The sequence below is a fragment of the Cherax quadricarinatus genome, chromosome 42 (genome assembly GCF_038502225.1).
Source record: "Cherax quadricarinatus isolate ZL_2023a chromosome 42, ASM3850222v1, whole genome shotgun sequence".
NCBI lineage: Eukaryota > Metazoa > Arthropoda > Malacostraca > Decapoda > Parastacidae > Cherax > Cherax quadricarinatus.
In genome coordinates this window covers 28,640,128-28,657,689 of record NC_091333.1, presented here as the reverse complement: position 1 = coordinate 28,657,689, position 17,562 = coordinate 28,640,128, and the positions used below count along the sequence as shown (strand labels likewise).

Here is a 17,562-nt window from a genome sequence, read left to right as displayed (position 1 = left end):
TGGAGATTACAGAGAATTATTATAATTAAATAATAAAGCGCTAAACTGACAAGGCTCATGCAGCGCTGCCGGGCAGAAAATAGTGCCAGGGCTATAAACAGCTATGTGGAAAGGGGATCATTGCTGACAAAAAGTAAAAAAGTGATCGTAAGTCAAAGGCAGGACCATCTGCTGCAAAAAATAGAAGATAAGGTAAGAGTGGTAGTGGAGCGGCGTCAGAGGTAAGTCCTGTCAGCTCGATCATAAACCAGACAATCCACAAGAAAATGAGGAACCAAAATAGTGACCCGACAAACTTCATAGAAAGGAATAGGGTTTTGTTCCATGAGATACCCATGGGTAAGGCGAGTGTGGCTGATGCGGAGATAGGATAAGACAGGATAGCGCAGCCTCCTGGGAACGGCAACGGTGGCAAGATGGCCATAAACCTAAAGCGGTTTAATAGAGTGCACTTTGTTATGGTGCGTGTTCGACCACCGTTGTTGCCAGCGGCTACAAAGACAGGCAGAGATGACTAAAATAATCCCTGAACAGAATACCTCTATAAGTAACTGCACCTGAAGTTGAAAGTTTAGACACATGTGCAACATCTGCATAACCAGATGTTGCACATGTGTCTTAACTTTCATCTTGACAACATTGTATACCTTTCACCACGCTGTTCATTGCTCCGCACATCAACGTGTCCACGGACCCAACAGACCGACATTTTTGTTTTTGCGCGCCAACACTGACATGAAAATGTCTGTCAGATAATAAAGTAAGGAAGGTTGGTAGATTACCGTAGAGGCCTAAAATGTTATACCTTCAAGTGGTGTCATATGCCTTTTCAAGATCAAAATAGATTGTTACGACAAAGTGTTTGTTAGTAAACGCATTTCGCGCATACGCATCTAAGTGGAGCAAGAGGTCCAAAGTAGAGCGGCCCTTGTGAAAGCCATATTGGCGAGGATAAAGACTATTGTGAGTCTCCAAATACCTTATCAGAATTCTATTCACCAATCGTTCCATCACCTTGCAGACTACACTGGTCAAAGCAATGAAAGGTATCAAGCCCCGAGGTGCCTGGTTTGTGAAATGGTAGTACAGTGGTAGATTTTCATTGCTGAAGGAGAACCTCTCGCATCTAAATGAGACTGAAAAGACGCAAAAGGACTATAAGGGCTGATGAATGCAGGTGTTGTAGAAATACAGATATGAATATCATCAGGCATAGCTGCCGATGACTGGCAAGCGGAAAGCATGGACTCTAGCTGTAGCAGAGTGAAAGGTACATTATACGGCTCCATTCCATTAGAAGAGAAATCCAAGAACAATTGCTCCTCGGTAGACTTAGACGCGAGAAATAAGGGACAGAGGTGAAGCCCTTGGGAGACACGAACGAGATAGTTCCCGATTTCCATGGCAACTTCAAGAGGTTCCTCAACACTAACAACAGCATCCCGCAAAACGAGAGCTGGGTCTGGAGAGTACTTGCCACACATTTTCTATACCTTCTTCCAAACCGCACACATAGGGGAAGTCGAGGTAATGGTAGACACAGTTATGCCAACAAGTGCGTTAAGCATCGAGTATGATGCGGCGAGCAACTGCCCTTGCCCGCTTAAAATCTGAAAGAGGATCTAAGGTCTGATTGTATCGATAACGACTCTACATAGGCACGCGCAGTAGACCAAGGCACGCATGTCTGAGAATGCCTGCCTGAGGCTTGAGGAATAGGACGTGATGCTGCAATCAAGACTAAGGTCGAGAACTGATGCACCAGCTCATTAATAGAGAACGAAGAGGAGTCTCCACAAAAAGCGGTAAGATAAGAGTATACGTCCCAATTCGCTCGTACAAATTGCCAACGGGAGCTACGAGGTGGTCGGGAATACATAGTAGAAGTAAGAAGAATAGGAAAGTGATCACTGTCGTTCAAATCTGGGTGAGCAGACCAAGCATAATCACCTGCGATTGACGAGGAGCAGATAGAAAGATCAATGCTAGAGAGAGACTGAGTGCGAGAGTCAAAATGAGTGGGAGCACAAGTATTTAAAACATGAAGATTATGAGAAGTGAGAAGAGTCTCCAGCTGATCACCACAAGAGTCACAGTGGGACCCTCCCCAAAGATGATGGTGTGCGTTAAAATCACCTAACAACAAAATGGGGGGTGGCAGAGAAGAGATCAAGAATGCAATATCCGTAATGCAGACTGCACGGGAAGGGAAGAGATATAGAAATCAAACTGAATACCATCTGTGCAAATAAATACGGGCAGCAATATAATGCAGCAGTGAACGAACAAAGACCTGTTGATACGGTATACCAACGCGCACAAAAAGCACACTCTCATTAAATGATTCATCAGGAAAGGGATCAGAAGAATGCAACAGCACATAGCCCAAAACGGGTCAAATAACAGCTGAACGAACTTTAGGCTCTTGTAACCTGACACACACTGGGGAAAACTGAGAGAGCAACACCTGGAGCTCTCCCCGAATGTCCCTGAGGCCACCAACATTTCATTGTAAGTAAATCATTTTTCACAAAGACATGTATGAAAATAAGAAGCGATGAAATATATGGGCTATTAGGGTCAGTGAAGTCAATGAGTGGAGGCAACGGAATGTGTGTAAGAAAGGAGGAATCAAAATGCTGCGAAAGAAAAGATTACTGCGAGGGTTGTGAAGAATAAGAAGGGGTAGAAGGAGGCGTGCCAGCGTCCATCGAGGGTTTGGTCTCTGCAATATAGTCGGAGACAGCATCAAGTGTCTCAGCAGAAAGGAGGATGCCGATATCATGACTTCAGAGACAGGTGAGGTAGACCAGTAGAGATCGGGGAGACTATGGAGGAAACCAAAGAGGTCTGAGAGGGAAGGGGAATATGAACCATGAGAGATGCGCCGGCGGGGACAGAAGAGTCCTGTGGTGGAACAGGAGAGGAAGGATGCTAGAAGGTAACTGGGGAAGAAGTCTGGGAGAAACAGCAGAAGAGATGACCACACAATGGGGGTTGAACCTCCACCTTTGTGTGAGAGTTAGAAAGGGTGGGAGAACTAGGAATCGAGTCCGAAAAGGAAAACTGTTGGGAAAGTGTAAGCACCGGAGGAATGCAAAAAGACTTATCCTTACGAGACAGGTTCACCTTCACAGATGATAGGCACGAAGAAGATGTAGACGTGTGAGGCCTTGCAGACTGAGAAACTAGCAGGTGAGAAGAAGTAGAGGTAGGAATATGTAAGAAGGGGGGGGGGGGTTCAGAAGGTAAAACTTCAAAAGAATTAGAGATGGGGGTGACCTTGGAAGACAGGACACTGGAGCAGCTGGTACATAGGGGGACCACCAAGGTTGGAAGTCTCCTAGCTACCCGAAAATAAGGGACATGAGAAACAGCCATAGCATAAGGTCTTTCCTCTCCTTAAGATAACGGACTTCTCATTCATTAAGATAGACTTGACATCAGCATGAAAAAGAAGGATGAGGTTCATTGCAATTGAGACAAGTGGAGGGAAGACTAGATGTATCGGCATGATCTGTGGCACCGCAGACTGGGCACTTTGCTGCAGATCTGCAGTATTTAGTAGGGTATCTGAAGTGCCAGCAGTTTCGACACTGATGGGGAGTAGGGGCCACTTTATGCACCTCCAGACGATGGCCTGCGATGTAAACGGAGGATGGGAGTTTAAAGCAGTCAAAGGTTAAGTGGGCGATGTTACTGGTGAAGTGCCTCTGCCCGGAAGTGGACAGGACATATGTATCCACTTTGAAAATTGGAAGGTCCTGAAAAGCTAATTGCTCCAAAATATCATCACCACAAGACAGAAAATAACTCTGTACATTGGTATGTGGCAAAACCACTGTTCCACTGCAAGAATTGAGAGTAGCATGCTTGTGAACTGTGATTGGAATGTTATCAATGGAAGTAAGATGGAAAAGATCAAGAGCTTGTTCCACATTCTGAACTGTAATGATGTGTGCACTGCTTCGAAGAACGTGAAAGGATATATTATGGCCGTAAGTTCCCCCTCTCATCCAAGAGGACCTCGAGACCACAGGCAGTGCGGACCCTAGGGTCGGAAAGATAATCATTTGGAGATATCGGTTGTAGAGAAAAGAATTTAGTCCACTGCATACTTGTAAACATGGTGCGTAAAGGAAGTGGGTGTTGCATAGGTCGTTTCTGGATAGAATGAACAGTCATCGAAGAACTGTCGTCAGCAAATGGTCTGGCACGTTTAGGCGTAGTTCCGCGAGTAGCCCGACCTGAGGGAGGTGGGCGATCCGAAAATTGTCACACCATATTTAGGGAAGCCAGATGCATAGATAAAGGCATGCAAAAGGCAGAGGTACTAGCTGAAACGGGCAGAGCCTCTGCATCTGGAGCAAGTGACGAAGCGTCACCAGCAGAAGGTACAGGGGTATGGGAAAAGTCTGGAGAATGGTCCAATAATGAAGCCGGGTCAGAAGAGAATGTAGTAACAAAAAGGGGTCTGGGAGGAGGAGCGTTATCACAAACTGAAGACTCCATGATGATGGTACTTCTTTCTTATTATTACTTTAAAGAAAAAAAAAGAAATAAAGAAAGAAAAAGAGGGACAGAGGAGAGACAGTCACTAGAAGGTATGAAAGGGCCGTAAGTTCCCCCCCCCTCATCCAAGAGGACCTTGAGACCACAAGCAGTGCAGATGCAGCGTGGAACCTGTGCCATACCCTACACTTCACTCCAGTAAACCAGCGCTCTGGAATAGCAACCTCACATCTACCGATCCACTTCAGCGGACAAAAGAGAGGGCGGTTGGAAACCCGCCACAAAGCATACCTCCTTCGGCTGCCACTAAGAACCAACAGGCAGCCTCTGGAGATAAACCCATCACCTTCAGAACACCCTGCCCACCTCTCGAAAATCCGGGAAGGGAGCAGGGAACCTCCAGACAATGCAGATTTCACGGCAAACTACACCACACCCGAGGAACCTCACGGAGCTGGATGAACGCTGGCACGTTTTCCCCTACCTAGAAACCGTTATGCCAGAGGGAAGTACCCCAGAGGTTATAAATGGGATGAGGGAAACGGAGGGTTGGAAGGGGGGGGAAGGGAAAAAAGGAGGGATGGGGAGGATGGGTTAGGGAAGGGGGTATTGGGGGTAATTAGGTTCGGTCTGAGGAAGTAGACAGAAGAGCCTCTTCGCCATGTCAAAGTGTCTCCCTTGAAGAGAAATTGCCACATCAGAACTACATCTTCGAGGGTGAAGGACTGATTACATGGTCTTTACATCCTCATTGATTCTACTGCTGCCTCTGTATTGGATAATAAAGATACACAACCAATATGAAAGTTTTCTAATATGACAGTTTCACTCCTTCATGCAGGTAATTTGTGCATTGCAGAAATTATCTGCATCTGGATGTTCTAAATCCATAAATGCAGTGAAAAGTTTCATTCCTTTAACAAATTTTTGTTCCTATATATACTCGTGTAACCCTCCTCGTTCATCTGCAGTCCTATTGTCTGTCTTACCCTTAATTCTTCCAATAATATTTAAAATTTTTACCTGGTACACTCAACAGGTATGTTCACTTTATACTCCTTTATACTAAGGAACAATACATGCCCTCTGCCATTTTCTAGTTACCATGACCCTAGGTACCATGGTACCATGTAACATGACCCACCACAAAACTACCTTTAACATTTCTGTCTTGATCCAGTCTATCCCAGCCGAAATACCCTCCTTCATTCTATCTTCTGCCTTATTCACTTTCCCTGTATTCACTTCTGCCTCTTCCTCTTCTGCCTCTTCCTCTTCTGGCTCTTCCTCATGAAATCAGCGTCTTTCTATCTTCATCATTATTTAGCAACTCTTCCATATGTTCCCGAGGCTTTCTCAGCGTATGTATTTATAATAATTGATGCAGTGTTCTGTAACTTTAATAATGCTCTAAATGATACGAAGAACTCAAATAACGCAATTCTGCCGAGCTATATTTTAATCAACAAAGGTGAATACAAGATGCATCTCTGTGAACAACCAATGATCCGCTCCACAGATCGGTGTAAGACTCCACATCCCAGTTGATGTCAACAAGAAGACCGGTGAGGCCAGGCACCAGTACTTTGCAAAGCTCTTCCAGGTAGGTGTCACAGGCTACAATGACCCTTAAATATTCTTTCCTAGAAAAAAATATGGCATGATTCGCAAGTATGTTAATCAGTTCAGACAGTCTCTGTAGTAATTTTCGGTTATCTTGAAGCTAAACGATTTTTTAATAAAGCTTAAAAGATCTTAAAAAAAAATATTATGATATTTTTTTTTCATTTTATAAATTGTGGTAAAATTTTGAGCTTATTTCTAAGTTAAATGACCTGAGAATGAATAGTAAAATAATATTAATGCAAAATTTTAAACGCCAGTCTTTAAATACATTAATTATTAATCATGCTCAACATCAGAGATAATGTACATAAATTATTATTTTTTTATTGTATAATCATAGATAAAATAAATATTATCACAATTTTGTTACTGGATAAGTTCCATTATCATCATAGTGAAGCGTAATTATTAAAAGAAAATATAGTCATTATGTCGTGTAAATAGCACTAACACTAAGTTCCATTCTTCATAGAATGTAAAAAAATAAAGAAGAAAATATTGTGGTGGAGTGAACAGGACTGGAAGTGCAGCAGAATGATTCTTCTCAGATGTTTTATGGGGACGGGTCCAAGGGGATGTGTTGACGTTGAACTCATGATTAGAAGAATTACTCCCCCTCTCCAGGTGTTTGTAACTCCCCCTCTCCAGGTGTTTGTAACTCCCCCTCTCCAGGTGTTTGTAACTCCCCCTCTCCAGGTGTTTGTAACTCCCCCTCTCCAGGTGTTTGTAACTCTGCCATTTTAACAGCACATACCTGACAAGACCTTAAATTATACCACATGATTTAAGTGAAGCGAAGAGAGGTAATCACAGTCTTCATTTTCTGAAAGTTATCGAAATGATTTGTTAAATAACCTCTGCAGTTGGCTACATTTCTAAATTATATGAAAACACATAAAAATGTTGTACTATATAACAGTTTCAATTTAACAACTAGAAAACAGACTAACTTTGATGCTAATCAGCACTTTATTAAGGTTTCTATTGGAAAATTTTTTTTAAGAGTTTTTGAAAACCAATATCGTCAGCAACAATTTCAGTAAGTTATTCAGTTAGTGAGAATGTGTTACTGACAATCTATTTTCAGTTAAAATATATATAAACACTGATCTCTGGCTGAAGGAGACTCGAACCTACGAACCTTGGAACAAGGTACGCAGTGCTTTACCAATCTACCCACACTGGACCAATACCTTGGAGTACAGGCGAAATTTTCACAAACACTAATCTCAGGTCAAAGGATACTCGAACCTACGAAACTTGGAACCTGAGATTAGTGTTTGTGAATATTTCGTTTGTTCTGCAAATTATAAACATTGTAAAAATCGGAGAGTTAAGACACTTGTGCAACATCTGGTTATCTCTATTGTAGACGTTTCGCCATCCAGTGGCTTTATCAATACAGATTCTTGGACATGATTAGAAAACAGAAGAACTATATACAAAAGATTAGGTAATCAGTCCCTCAGCCTTGGAGGTGGTGTTTACAGCACTGTGGTTGTAGAGATTCTGAAGCACAGGTAAGAAGACTGGCGCTTATATAGGCGTCAGTGAATAGGGACGTGTAGCAGACGAGGGCATAGTCACTGGTAGGCGGGATTCCCCAGTGGAAGTAGGTCCTACCCAAAATGATGGGTAGGACCTACTTCCTATGGGTAGAAGGTCTTGTAGATGTCCTTTGAACCAAGATTCCATGATGTTGCAGTGCCTGACAAGTTGTGCAAGACAGGTATACAATACCGACAAGATAAAAGTTATGACACTTGTGCAACATCTGGTTATCTTTATTGTCAGGCACTGCAACATCATGGTATCTTGATTCAGAGGACATCTATATGACCTTCTTCACGACTTCTACAACTAGCCCATCAATTTGGGCAGGACCTACTTCCACTGGGGAATCCCGCCTACCAGTGACTATGCCCTCGTCTGCTACACGTCCCTATTCACTGACGCCTATATAAGCGCCAGTCTCCTTACCTGTGCTTCAATAGCCTGAGCTTGCTACCATCTGCAGCTCATAAGACTGCCATCCCCACGAGCCCCTTTGAGGCGGGGTAGATGGCAGACCAAAGGCCTAGCTTCTCCCTACGAGCCCCGTGAGGGCGGGGAATGTGGCTAGGCCTGGGGACACTTGGTCCCAAAGATGAGGAGGTACTTGTACCTCCTCCCATGGTAGACTTAAGTCTCGAGACACTCCCCAGATAGGGAGCCAAGGCCGGGTCACCACTACTTGGAAAAGACCCGGGCCGGGAGAATACCGGCGAATAAAAAAAAAACTGTGCTTCAGAATCTCTACAACCACGGTGCTGTAAACACCACCTCCAAGGCTGAGGGACTGATTACCTCATCTTTTGTATATAGTTCTTCTGTTTTCTAATTATGTCCAAGAATCTGTATTGATAAAGCCACTGGATGGCGAAACGTCTACAATAGAGATAACCAGATGTTGTACAAGTGTCTTAACTCTCATCTTGTCGGTATTGTATACCTGTCTTGCACATTGTAAAAATCTCTCGTCGGTCGATGCATGCAGGGGATGAGATGAAATAGCTAACACCACCTGCCTGAATGCTGGCTGCCTTGGACCAAAATGTCTAGCGTTGGCTGGGCACCATGGCATTGGTCCAGTGTGGTACGGTGAGTCGAGCACTGCGTACCTTGTTCCAAGGTTCGTAGGTTCGAGTATACAGGAAAAGGGAATACTAGCCCCTTACTCCAGGCATTTTAGTCGCCTCTTACGACATGTATGGCTTACGGAGGAAGAATTCTGTTCCACTTTTCCATGGAGATAAGAGGAAATAAACAAGAACAAGAACTAGTAAGAAAATAGAAGAAAACCGAGAGGGGTGTGTATATATATGCTTGTACATGTATGTGTAGTGTGACCTAAGTGTAAGTAGAAGTAGCAAGACGTACCTGAAATCTTGCATGTTTATGAGACAGACAAAAGACACCAGCAATCCTGCCATCATGTAAAACAATTACAGGATTTCGTTTTACACTCACTTGGCAGGACGGTAGTACCTCCCTGGGTGGTTACTGTCTATCAACCTATAATATATAAAGAGCATGGATTTCAAGCTATTTCAATCTCCTCCTGTATGTTCTGATCTCTCAAGCGATTAATTTTTTCTGTATATACCCGCTTGTTTCTGCGTGGTGCATTGAAATATCTTATTAATTATTAACACATCGGCCGACTCCCACCAAGGCAGGGTGGCCCGAAAAAGAAAAACTTTCATCATTCACTCCATCACTGTCTTGCCAGAAGGGTGCTTTACACTGCAGTTATAAAATTGAAACATTAACGCCCCTCCTTCAGCGTGCAGGCACTGTACTTCCCATCTCCAGGACTCAAGTCCGGCCTGCCGAATTCCCTGAATCCCTTCATAAATGTTACTTTGCTCACACTCCAACACCATATCAAGAATTAAAAGCCATTTGTCTCCATTCACTCTTATCAAATACGCTCACGCATGGTTGCTGGAAGTCCAAGCCTCTCGCACACAAAACCTCCTTTACCCCCTCCCTCCCACGTTTCCTTGGCCTACCCTTACCCCGCCTTCCCTCCGCTACACATTTATAAACAACATGTCTGAACCACCTCAACAACCCCTCCTCAGCCCTCCGGATAATACTTTTCGTAATCCTGCACCTCCTCCTATTTTCCAAACTACGAATTCTCTGCATTGTATTCACTCCACACATTGCCCTCACACACACACACACACACACACACACACACACACACACACACACACACACACACACACACACACACACATATATATATATATATATATATATATATATATATATATATATATATATATATATATATATATATATATATATATATATATATATATAATATATTAGTTTGCCCACGAACGAGTGGTATTGATCAATAACAACACTGCGACTTGCCAAGGACTCGAACCCATGCTGCTTTGGTCTGCCTCATGGTGGGCGAAAACTCATGACGCCTTAATCCACTGGACCATACAATCCTTAAGAGTAGCGTATTTATAAATACCACTCGTTCGTGGGCACAATAATATAAAATACTGCTCGTTGTACTAGTACACCAAACTGAGACTAGAATGAAATTAGCCTAGAGTCATCCACACCATCGTGTGTCCTTGGGTAGTGAGTACAACATCCAGCTCCCTTGGATGCCCTACTCTTAAGGATTGTATGGTCCAGTGGATTAAGGCGTCATGAGTTTTCACCCACCATGAGACAGGCCAAAGTAGCATGGGTTCGAGACCTTGGCTAGTCGCAGTGTTGTTGATATATATATATATATATATATATATATATATATATATATATATATATATATATATATATATATATATATATGTATATATATATATATATATATATATATATATATATATATATATATATATATATATATATATATATATATATATATATATATATGTCGTGCCGAATATGTAAAACTGGTCAATTAGCAAGAACTCATTTAAAATTAAGTCCTTTCTGAAATTTTCTTTTATATGTTTAAAGATATATTTTTTTCATTAATGTTAATGTAAAAATTTTTAATTTTGCAGCAACAGAATCTTAGAAAACTTACTTAACCTTATTATAACAAGAACAATTTATTTTAGCCTAACCCAATTAAATATATTTTAAATTCGTTTACAGTAATTTAATACTAAACAAACACAATCAAATATATTTTTTTCCTTAGGTTCAGAAGGATTTTGGCGAAATTATTGCATACACAAATTTTCACTTGTCTATATGGCAAGATGAGCGTTGCTATTTAAACCAAGATCGCAAGTTCTGCCTATTCGGCACGACATATATATATATAAGAAAATATTGTGTACTTTTCAACTTTAAAAAATCATTTTATGCAGTTTAGTGTGGATATTTACATTTATTTTGTGTCTGTAGGTGTTCCAGGGTCTTCAGTGCGCGGGTTACAAATACGTAATGGGAAGAGCCATCAGGTACTACAAAGGTGTGGTAAGGATACCTGAGATAGGTAACATCACCTACTTCCCAGCGTATGAGGTCAACTGGGCCAAGGTGGTGTAGAGGCTACCAATATTACTGTGCCAAAAGTCATCTTACAACATCTTCCACCACCAGCATGACGCCAGCACTCTTAGTGGCGTAATTGTTTCTACCACCAAGATGTCGAAACTGGTCCCAGAGAATCTGCTCTTTCTACCACGTGACTGTTACTAGTAAAGAATCTGTCACCATAACAAGCATGACAGTATCAATACACTCTAACCTCTCAGAGTTCACTCTTAGTATATATTGCACTCTCACCATCAACACCAACACTAGTCATGGTATAAATGCCATTCACAAATAACCCGCACATAAAAGAGAGAAGCTTATGACGACGTTTCGGTCCAAGTCGTACCGAAACGTCGTCGTAAGCTTCTGTCTTTTATGTGCGGGTTATTTGTGTATCGTTCCAGTCACGGTATTGTGCCTTTTTTGTTATAAATGTCATCAACAACGCCACCAGTCACGGTATGTCTGCCGCACTCACCACTGTCACCATGCCTGTCCCATTCATAGTACACCAGCAACAATCACCATTGCCAACACTGATTACAGCATAACTGCAGCAGTCACCATTACTACCACCACCAGACTAATTCCCATCAGAGGACACCAACCTCAACCACTACTACCACCATCATTCACATTATATCTGCGCACTTTCTGCCTACCACCACCCAAAATCAGTCACATAACCGTTGTGACCACCGGTCAGAGTACTTCCACAATCATTATTAACACCATTGTCAGTGCAACTACCAAAAAAAAAACACTACAATATTTATGCCCCAATAACCACCATTACTACTATCATCACTACAATACGTCTCAGTACACCTACCACAATCACTACTAACAAAACCATTAACCAAATTTGAAACAATCATCATCACCACCATCAAGCCTTTACCTACCACGATCACCACTATCAACACCAGTCACATTATACCTGCTTCACTCACCAACACCTCCACATCAACACCAGTCATAATTAACCTGCCAAGTCAGTGTTATCAACACCAATCACAGATTATCTGCCGCAGTCAACATCACGATAACACCATTCACAATATACCTGCCACAATCACCATCTTTGCCATCACATTAACACCAGTCACATTAATCAGACACATGTGCAACACTTGGGTATCTTTATTAAGGAAACGTTTTGCCACACAGTGGCTTCATCAGTTCTAAATAACGAAGAATGGTGAAGATCATAAGGAGTTTGAGGTAATCAGTCCCTCAACCTGGAGTCCATGTAGTCAGTTCATAAATCTTGAAATTATTACAGCATATATGCGATGTGGCTTATAGAATACTGTAGACATGTGAGATGAAGCAGTCGTAGGCGACGTCACAGTGGACAAATCCTCGTGTAGAAGTCGGTCATGACTATAAGTTAGGCAAGTGAAGAACTCCCTGTATCAAGATCCCAGGATGTTGCTGTGTCTGACAGAAACATCTTGGAATCTTGTCAGACACAGCAGTTCTTCACTTCCCTAACCTATAGGCATGACCTATTTCCACATGTAGATTTGTCCATTGTGACATCACCTACGGCTACTTCACCTCACCTGTCTACAGTATATAAACCACTTCTTCGCACATATACTGTTTTCTTCTCAATATTCATGGACTGATGAACAACAATCAGTGAGTAAACAGAAGAATGGACGAAGGTTCGAACCGTGGCCCTAAAGAACAGGAGGTCAGATACTGTACCACTGGGCTTTGAGGGCAATAGAACAATGCAGTATATATTCATATATGTGCAATAAGATCACAGTAAACAGGTGATATTGCAATATGTAAAATAACCACAGTGAAAGAAATAGAGAATTTCCAAATGCATTCGTGATTCATCACAAGTGAGAAATCACGTGTGATTTAATTAGGTCTAAAGGAAGGATTCCTATCGTATGTATCATCTTGCCTAGAAGGGGAGTGGGCAATGAATGGATGTCTAGGGCAATTGGTGTAAACTGTTGGCTAGACAGATACTGCAAGGAACTTGCAATCTCATTCATTGACAACTGGGACAACTTCTACGACAAACATGATACGTATGCAAGGATGGGATACATCTCTCTGGGGCAGAGGTGGTAGTATTGGCCAACTCGATCGAGAGGGCCATTGCTGACCTGTCTAGGACTTTAAACTGATAGAAGATAGTGGTATGGGTTTGTGTGGGAGACAAACAGCTTGCAGCACATGGGTTGAAAACAGCAGATATTACCAGAATACCCTAGGGATGTGTTTAGAAGACATTATTCATCATAAAGTTACAAATAAAGATAATGGAACAGGTCAGAAAACAAAGAGAGACAGCAGAGCTAGGAGAGAGACTAGCTCTCTTAAGGTTTACTATATTAATAGAAAGGTGTGTAAGAAGTAAAATAGATGAGCTAAGATTAATTGCAAGTGTAGGAACCATAGATATTATTACTATAACGGAGACCTGGTTCAATCTGAAAAATAGAGAAATGCCTTCTGAATGTCACATACAAGGCTATAAATTATTCCACTGATAGGGTCAACAGGAAGGGTGGTGGAGTGGCGATGTATGTCAGAGATAATTTAAATTGTTGCATTAGACAATATAATAAATTAGAAGCATCGGCCACTGAATCTGTGTGTATACAGCTTCTCGAGGGTCGCGAAAAATTAGTCCTGGGTGTGATTTACAGGTCCCTAAACCTTGATAGGGAGTGCAGTAAACTACTATGGGACAAAATTTGTAAGGTATCTACATACGAAAATGACATATTGACTGGAGCAATTTGACAGGAAATTTTGAGTCAAGCGACTTTCTTGACACGATTCAGGATTTTTTAGAACAGTTTGTGACAGAACCAACTAGAGGAAATAACTTTCTGGACTTGGTTTACCCCAGTAGGGAATCACTAATTAATAATCTTGAGGTTAATGTTGAGCTTTGGGAAAGTGATCACAAAATCACTCGGCTTTAATATATCATGGAATTACCCTATAAACTGCAATCAAGTCCTGACCTGACTACGTTAGGGCATTGGCTTAAGCCGGTAGGAGACTTGAACCTGCCTCGCATGGGCCAATAGGCCTACTGCAGTGTTCCTTCTTTCTTATGTTCTTATGCCTCGCAGCCTCAGAGATGCAATACCCTGGTGATAATTTACTTGGGACGGATTTCATGAGATGTTAATCTTTCTCTCAGGATGAAGCTCCGTCAAACAACATCTCAGAATAAACGGATTGTTTTACAGAATTAAGTTTCAAAATGCTCCGCCCTGAGTTGTGTCGCTCCTACAGTACAATAAAACATTTATATACATTTCCTAACAGTTGTTTAAACAACCATTAATGACTCCTGATCCTGGCAGATTTTGTACGAAATTACATGTAACATAGAAATAACGTTCCATGCCAGGTTAGATAGTGTGAGTCCTGGTGCAACCTTGCTGACAGCCAGATAGTGTGAGTCCTGGTGCAACCTTGCTGACAGCCAGATAGTGTGAGTCCTGGTACCACCTTGCTGACAGCCAGATAGTGTGAGTCCTGGTGCAACCTTGCTGACAGCCAGATAGTGTGTCCTGGTGCAACCTTGCTGACAGCCAGATAGTGTGAGTCCTGGTGCAACCTTGCTGACAGCCAGATAGTGTGAGTCCTGGTGCAACCTTGCTGACAGCCAGATAGTGTGAGTCCTTGTGCCACCTTGCTGACAGCCAGATAGTGTGAGTCCTGGTGCCACCTTGCTGACAGCCAGATAGTGTGAGTCCTGGTGCCACCTTGCTGACAGCCAGATAGTGTGAGTCCTGGTGCAACCTTGCTGACAGCCAGATAGTGTGATTCCTTGTACCACCTTGCTGACAGCCAGATAGTGTGAGTCCTGGTGCCACCTTGCTGACAGCCAGATAGTGTGAGTCCTGGTGCCACCTTGCAGACAGCCAGATAGTGTGAGTCCTGGTGCAACCTTGCTGACAGCCAGATAGTGTGAGTCCTGGTGCCACCTTGCTGACAGCCAGATAGTGTGAATCCTGGTGCAACCTTGCTGACAGCCAGATAGTGTAAGCCCTGGTGCCACCTTGCTGACAGCCAGATAGTGTGAGTCCTGGTGCAACCCTGCTGACAGCCAGATAGTGTGAGTCCTGGTGCAACCTTGCTGACAGCCAGATAGTGTGAGTCCTGGTGCCACCTTGCTGACAGCAAGATAGTGTGAGTCCTGGTGCCACCTTGCTGACAGCCAGATAGTGTGAGTCCTGGTGCAACCTTGCTGACAGCCAGATAGTGTGAGTCCTGGTGCCACCTTGCTGACAGCTAGATAGTGTGAGTCCTGGTGCAACCTTGCTGACAGCCAGATAGTGTGAGTCCTGGGGCCACCTTGCTGACAGCCAGATAGTGTGAGTCCTGGTGCAACCTTGCTGACAGCCAGATAGTGTGAGTCCTGGTGCAACCTTGCTGACAGCCAGATAGTGTGAGTCCTGGTGCCACCTTGCTGACAGCCAGATAGTGTGAGTCCTGGTGTCACCTTGCTGACAGCCAGATAGTGTGAGTCCTGGTGCAACCTTGCTGACAGCCAGATAGTGTGAGTCCTGGTGCAACCTTGCTGACAGCCAGATAGTGTGAACCCTGGTGCAACCTTGCTGACAGCCAGATAGTGTGAGTCCTGGTGCAACCTTGCTGACAGCCAGATAGTGTGAGTCCTGGTGCAACCTTGCTGACAGCCAGATAGTGTGAGTCCTGGTGCAACCTTGCTGACAGCCAGATAGCGTGAGTCCTTGTGCCACCTTGCTGACAGGCAGATAGTGTGAGTCCTGGTGTCACCTTGCTGACAGCCAGATAGTGTGAGTCCTGGTGTCACCTTGCTGACAGTCAGATAGTGTGAGTCCTGGTGCCACCTTACTGACAGCCAGATAGTGTGAGTCCTTGTGCCACCTTGCTGAAAGCCAGATAGTGTGAGTCCTGGTGCCACCTTGCTGACAGCCAGATAGTGTGAGTCCTGGTGCAACCTTGCTGACAGCCAGATAGTGTGAACCCTGGTGCAACCTTGCTGACAGCCAGATAGTGTGAGTCCTGGTGCAACCTTGCTGACAGCCAGATAGTGTGAGTCCTGGTGCAACCTTGCTGACAGCCAGATAGTGTGAGTCCTGGTGCCACCTTGCTGACAGCCAGATAGTGTGAGTCCTTGTGCCACCTAGCTGACAGGCAGATAGTGTGAGTCCTGGTGTCACCTTGCTGACAGCCAGATAGTGTGAGTCCTGGTGTCACCTTGCTGACAGCCAGATAGTGTGAGTCCTAGTGTCACCTTGCTGACAGCCAGATAGTGTAAGTCCTGGTGTCACCTTGCTGACAGCCAGATAGTGTGAGTCCTGGTGTCACCTTGCTGACAGCCAGATAGTGTGAGTCCTGGTGTCACCTTGCTGACAGCCAGATAGTGTGAGTCCTGGTGTCACCTTGCTGACAGCCAGATAGTGTGAGTCCTGGTGTCACCTTGCTGACAGCCAGATAGTGTGAGTCCTGGTGTCACCTTGCTGACAGCCAGATAGTGTGAGTCCTGGTGTCACCTTGCTGACAGCCAGATAGTGTGAGTCCTGGTGTCACCTTGCTGACAGCCAGATAGTGTGAGTCCTGGTGTCACCTTGCTGACAGCCAGATAGTGTGAGTCCTGGTGTCACCTTGCTGACAGGCAGATAGTGTGAGTCCTTGTGCCACCTTGCTGAAAGCCAGATAGTGTGAGTCCTGGTGCCACCTTTCTGACAGCCAGATAGTGTGAGTCCTTGTGCCACCTAGCTGACAGGCAGATAGTGTGAGTCTTGGTGTCACCTTGCTGACAGCCAGATAGTGTGAGTCCTGGTGTCACCTTGCTGACAGCCAGATAGTGTGAGTCCTGGTGTCACCTTGCTGACAGCCAGATAGTGTGAGTCCTGGTGTCACCTTGCTGACAGCCAGATAGTGTGAGTCCTGGTGTCACCTTGCTGACAGCCAGATAGTGTGAGTCCTGGTGTCACCTTGCTGACAGCCAGATAGTGTGAGTCCTGGTGTCACCTTGCTGACAGCCAGATAGTGTGAGTCCTGGTGTCACCTTGCTGACAGCCAGATAGTGTGAGTCCTGGTGTCACCTTGCTGACAGCCAGATAGTGTGAGTCCTGGTGTCACCTTGCTGACAGCCAGATAGTGTGAGTCCTGGTGTCACCTTGCTGACAGCCAGATAGTGTGAGTCCTGGTGTCACCTTGCTGACAGCCAGATAGTGTGAGTCCTGGTGTCACCTTGCTGACAGCCAGATTGTGTGAGTCCTGGTGTCACCTTGCTGACAGCCAGCTGACATAATGAAACCTCACATATCTACATTTTTTGTGTTTGTTCCCTGATGACCTTTTCGATTA

At 43.9% G+C, this 17,562-nt stretch overlaps 1 protein-coding gene across 1 annotated transcript in view; it reads left to right on the top strand.

The window, feature by feature from the left end:
• The window catches only part of LOC138853887 (uncharacterized), a 152,820-nt gene extending 138,246 nt beyond the window's left edge, over positions 1–14,574 (top strand). Inside the window, exons 6-7 of the mRNA XM_070093452.1 lie at positions 6,032–6,115; positions 11,074–14,574. Coding sequence (XP_069949553.1) covers positions 6,032–6,115; positions 11,074–11,217 — 228 coding nt within the window. The 3' untranslated portion in view covers positions 11,218–14,574. The remainder of the gene's footprint in view (positions 1–6,031; positions 6,116–11,073) is intronic.
• The last annotated feature ends 2,988 nt before the right edge of the window (positions 14,575–17,562 follow it).